This window comes from Melanaphis sacchari, unplaced genomic scaffold (assembly GCF_002803265.2).
Source record: "Melanaphis sacchari strain LSU unplaced genomic scaffold, SCAv2.0 Contig20_pilon_pilon, whole genome shotgun sequence".
NCBI classification, from domain to species: domain Eukaryota; kingdom Metazoa; phylum Arthropoda; class Insecta; order Hemiptera; family Aphididae; genus Melanaphis; species Melanaphis sacchari.
In genome coordinates, this window is record NW_020271042.1 from 1913023 (window position 1) to 1917499 (window position 4477).

General features: G+C 30.5%; 1 protein-coding gene across 2 annotated transcripts; it reads left to right on the top strand.

The window, feature by feature from the left end:
• Window positions 1-884: 884 nt before the first annotated feature.
• LOC112593764 (myosin light chain alkali) lies at window positions 885-4024 on the top strand. Of its 2 annotated transcripts, XR_003114606.1 has the most exons (7): window positions 886-995; window positions 2035-2059; window positions 2157-2294; window positions 2414-2581; window positions 2721-2807; window positions 2991-3112; window positions 3878-4024. XR_003114606.1 is itself a non-coding variant. In XM_025338304.1 (6 exons), exons 1-6 carry the CDS (start codon window positions 993-995, stop codon window positions 3937-3939), a joined length of 483 nt encoding a protein of 160 aa, XP_025194089.1. In that variant the 5' UTR covers window positions 885-992; the 3' UTR covers window positions 3940-4024. The 2 variants fall into 2 exon arrangements, 1 of the variants encoding a protein (XP_025194089.1); XM_025338304.1 differs by lacking the exon at window positions 2991-3112 and having other exon boundaries at window positions 885-995.
• Window positions 4025-4477: the final 453 nt, after the last annotated feature.

Consider the following 4477-nt stretch of genomic DNA (forward strand, 5'->3'; position numbering starts at 1 on the left):
CACCACTGTTTGTATTTTAAAATTTTCAAAATTTTGCTTTATGGTTTAATACTTATTGTAAAATAAACGAAAAAGTCGCTTCCTTTATTTTAAATTTAATATAAATTAAATAATAGATAGATATGTATAAAATAAAATTATAGTTGTAAACAATTTGATTTGTTTTGTTGGTTGTAAATTACATAGACGATGTGTGCCTTGGAATATTACATGGAAAAGCGATTTAATGTTTTCTAAAAACGTTAACATGTATAGAATCTATACAATAGATACCTTTTAACTAGGTATTTATTCAAGTATTATTATGTACCTAATACATAAATGTAAATAGATAAACGGAAACGGAAAATATTCCATATAACACCTGTATTTAGTAGGTAGTAAGACCAGCTATGTATAAATAAATTAAAAATTATGTTCCGAAAGTAATATTTGAAATGTTCTGAAATGTATCGCTTTTGCAATTTTTTTGTAAATATTTGATACGAGTATAAGATTTTTTGGATTCAGAAAAAAATGCTTACGTTTTATGAATTGCAATTTAACGATATTTTACGTGTTCGACGGTTTTATGGATTCGTATTTATTTATAAGTCCACTTTGCAGCCTATTTTATCTATAAGGCTATAACCAGGTATGTAATATTATTAAATATAATAATATGATAATGTGACGTGTACTTAGTGGTATGTGGGGTTCGTGAGCGCACAAAATAATTTAATATTGTGCCGGCCGTTCTTTTTTCCCCATAAAAGTACAACGGGACGGTTTTAGTTGCAACATGATATTGGCGAACGACGGATAGTGGCTTCGAAAATAAAACGTTTATAAATAGAGTTGAAGTCGTGAACGTCGGTGGAGGGGTGGCTGTGGCCGAGCAGCAGGTCAGCAGCTGAGGTGCACTTCAGTCGATATTCGTTCGCATTGTCTTCCGAGGATACACGCGCGAAACGAAAACAGTACATTTACGATTTGAACGTGCATCTATTAAAATGGTAAGTACCTCCTTATATGTTTTTATTGATAATAAACGTACATTATGTCCCCGAATAACTTGAATTGTGATAAAGTATTCTTTATAAAGTAGTCAAAAAAGTTAGTCGATTATCTGAGTGGGTACTTGGTAAAAAATATGGATGTGCTTAAGATATGAAAAAAAAATTAACTTGAAATTATTACAGGTGTATTAGGAAAAAAATATCTAATTAATCCATTTATTTTAAACTGAATAGTTAAAATTAATATTTAAATGCAGATTGAACATTTTTTTTTTTAATAATTTTAATATTTTTGAATTATTTTACGTTTAGGTTTAGACATTTAAGTACATAATAATATTAAGTAAGTAGATAGAGCATTTTATTACTATAATACAAATATAATACAATAAGCAATAATTGATATTACCGTCAGAATAGGCGAAGCATATTATGGTTATTTATAGTTTAATGTCCTCAGTTATTTGATCACAGAATTTCTAAGCAAGTATGCATTTTTTTAACCATTATTTTGTAGTTAATAATTGTGTCTAAATTTTTAATTTATTTTCTTTCAACTGACATCAAAACATTTTGTGTGATTTTTATCATAGTTAGGAATATCTTCTTGTTTTTAAATTTAAAATTAAATAGTTAAAACTATAAGTAATCAGATCAGAAAGGATTTTAGCTAAAACGTGTAAAAGGTAATATACCTATTAATAATTGAGAAATTTTACATTGTACCCTAATACTATACAATTGAGTAATTTTAGGTGTATAGAAACTAGGTAGTATATTTAGTTGGTTTATGCACTAATAATTGTATTAATTATAAATTTATTACGGTTTTAGAAAGAAAATTTAAAAAAACCTTGTATATGATGCCCAGTATAAGATAAACTTTTGCCAGAAAATAACTCTTATCTAATTATCATAATTTTAGAAGATACATTTTTTTACTTCAGCTGTATATTAAATATATAGATTATGTATACATTTTATGCATAGTAATTTTTTTATTCTAAACGTTTATTGCTTTTTTTTTTCATTTCAGGAATTGTCAAAAGATGATATTGAACGTAAGTACATACAATAATAAATAATAATGAAACAGATGAATAAATAATAAATGTGTAACATTCCCGTTCGTTAATTTATTAATTGTTTAACTTTTAGGTGTAAACTTCGTTTGGGGTATCTACGATAGCACCAATGAAGGTGTTGACGCTTTCTACTTAGGTGATTTGCTCCGTGCTCTGGAAGTGAACCCAACGTTGGCAACCATTGAGAAGATGGGTGGGACCAAAAAGAAGGGTAAGAGTAGACTGATTAATATATATATATATATAATTTACATGAATTATCGTGCAATCCTTAATTAATGATAATAACAATGTGCTAATGACATATGGTTGTATGCTTTGCATGAACAGGCGAAAAGAAATTGATGGTGGAAGAGTTCTACCCAATTTTCGCTCAGGTAATCAAGGACAAAGACCAAGGAGTGTACGAAGATTTTATTGAGTGCCTGAAACTGTACGACAAAGCCGAAGACGGTCACATGATCGGTGGTGAACTGACGCACATTCTCCTTTCCTTAGGTAAGCAATCGATGATACTTGGTGGAGTCTATAATATATTTGTATTCGAACGTTTCACATAATATTATGCCCCACCTTTATGATTCTTTGACCAGGCTGACATTCTAGTTTAATTTTTATGTTTGTTTTACGATTGCAGGAGAAAAATTAACCGACCAGGAGTTAGACGAAGTCGTCAAGGACTGCATGGACCCAGAAGACGAAGATGGAATGATCCCTTATGTTCGTGAGTAATCTTTATTTTGTTAAACAAGTGCATTATTATAATATGTTCAATTTATATTATGCACACCTAAATCGCATTTCCAGTAAGGTGTCAAACAAAAGTTTGTATACTTACTGGCAGTGTCCACCTACCGATATTATTCTTATACCTACCTAAAAACTACCTTGATCGAATGTTTTTCAGCGTTCGTAAAAAAAGTGATGGTTCGCCTGAGCGACATGAAATAAATTCCATTTTAATCGTTTAATGTTAACACAAAAAAAAAAAAACCATTAAAAAAATTTAAACTACCCGGACCATTATCTGTAAGTGTAAAGAAACCGTTTTGAAACGATACGTTGTGACGTCATTGCGATTTTTCTTGTCAAAGCAAACTGCTTGTAAAATATGTATTGCGTACGTGTGTGTGTACGTATGTACAAGGCTATATAGCAACGGACTTTAGTCTTGCTCTGCTTTCGTAATTAATTCTTAACTTTTTCCGTCGGTTTTTAGCCGATTGTAAACATTTATTTCAAGCGTGTAACGGACGTATATACGAATCCAGTAATTAAATGAAATAATGCTTTAACAATATTATATTACTTTGCTTGTGGTAGTTATTGTATGAGTTTTTTGTATCTTATTTTTTTATCAATCGGCGCGTAAAATATCTATTTTACCAGTGTCTGATTTCTTGTGTAACGTAGACGAGCAAACCTACATATTTTTCAAAAAAGAAATTATTTTTTGCGATCATAATAAAATTAGTTTTAAGGTGTAATATAGACGCTTTTATTTTAAAACTGCCGTAGATTATGTTATTTTGACGAACGGCGTGTTAAATAAAATCGACGTAGACATACTGTATGTAATAGCTAATGCTATTACTATACTGACCGGACCGCGACTCTATAAATATAAATTTGTTTTTACGCACATTTTGCGATTGACGCTATCCGTCCGCTTTTGCTTCGTTGGCTTATTTTTTTTATTTAATACAGAGTTGTGTTGTCCATGACGCAAAGTCGGTCTATTTTTAGAGAAGGCTGTATTTTAAACTTGGCGTCGTCCATTTTTTTTCGTTTCAGCGTTTCTGGCCAAAGTTTGTGGAAAGCCCGTACCGGCCGACGACAACCCGTTCAACAAGTAAAACTACACGCGCATCGCTCCGATAAAAGCAAATACACGTTATTATTTATTTATTATTATAATTAATATAATTATTATTATTATTATTATTGTTATTTTTGTTTTCTGTATCCGTGCGCCCGTTATACGGTACGGTCGTCGATCATTATTTATTATTTGTACTGTTACAAACGATTTACGATGTTTTTTTGTAAAAATACATTATTTGATTTGAATATCATACAGACAACGGATGATAATAATAAAAAAAAAATTTAAAATAATAATGCATTGGAAATCTCACCTGTTTGACATGTCAGACACGTGATGCTGTGCTCTTTTTCGATTTTTACCTAATCGACTTTTCTTATTTCGTATTTTACTCGACTAATGTGTAAAAGTTGTGATGGTGCCAGCGGAGGATTTAGTTTTAGATTTGTGGTCGGTCAACCACAGTATAATATCACATCATAATCTGATGCTGTGCCAATTTTAAAACAATGCTTTTGATTACGTATTTCTGTAACACGGCGCTTCGCTTATGCAATTCTTTGACGTTG

Excerpts from the sequence above, each read along its gene's own strand:
- LOC112593764 (XM_025338304.1), top strand. Across the intron at positions 2,060-2,156 it reads GTCAAAAGATGATATTGAAC|GTGTAAACTTCGTTTGGGGT; the intron begins GTAAGTACATAC and ends TTTAACTTTTAG. Across the intron at positions 2,808-3,877 it reads TGGAATGATCCCTTATGTTC|CGTTTCTGGCCAAAGTTTGT; the intron begins GTGAGTAATCTT and ends TTTTCGTTTCAG.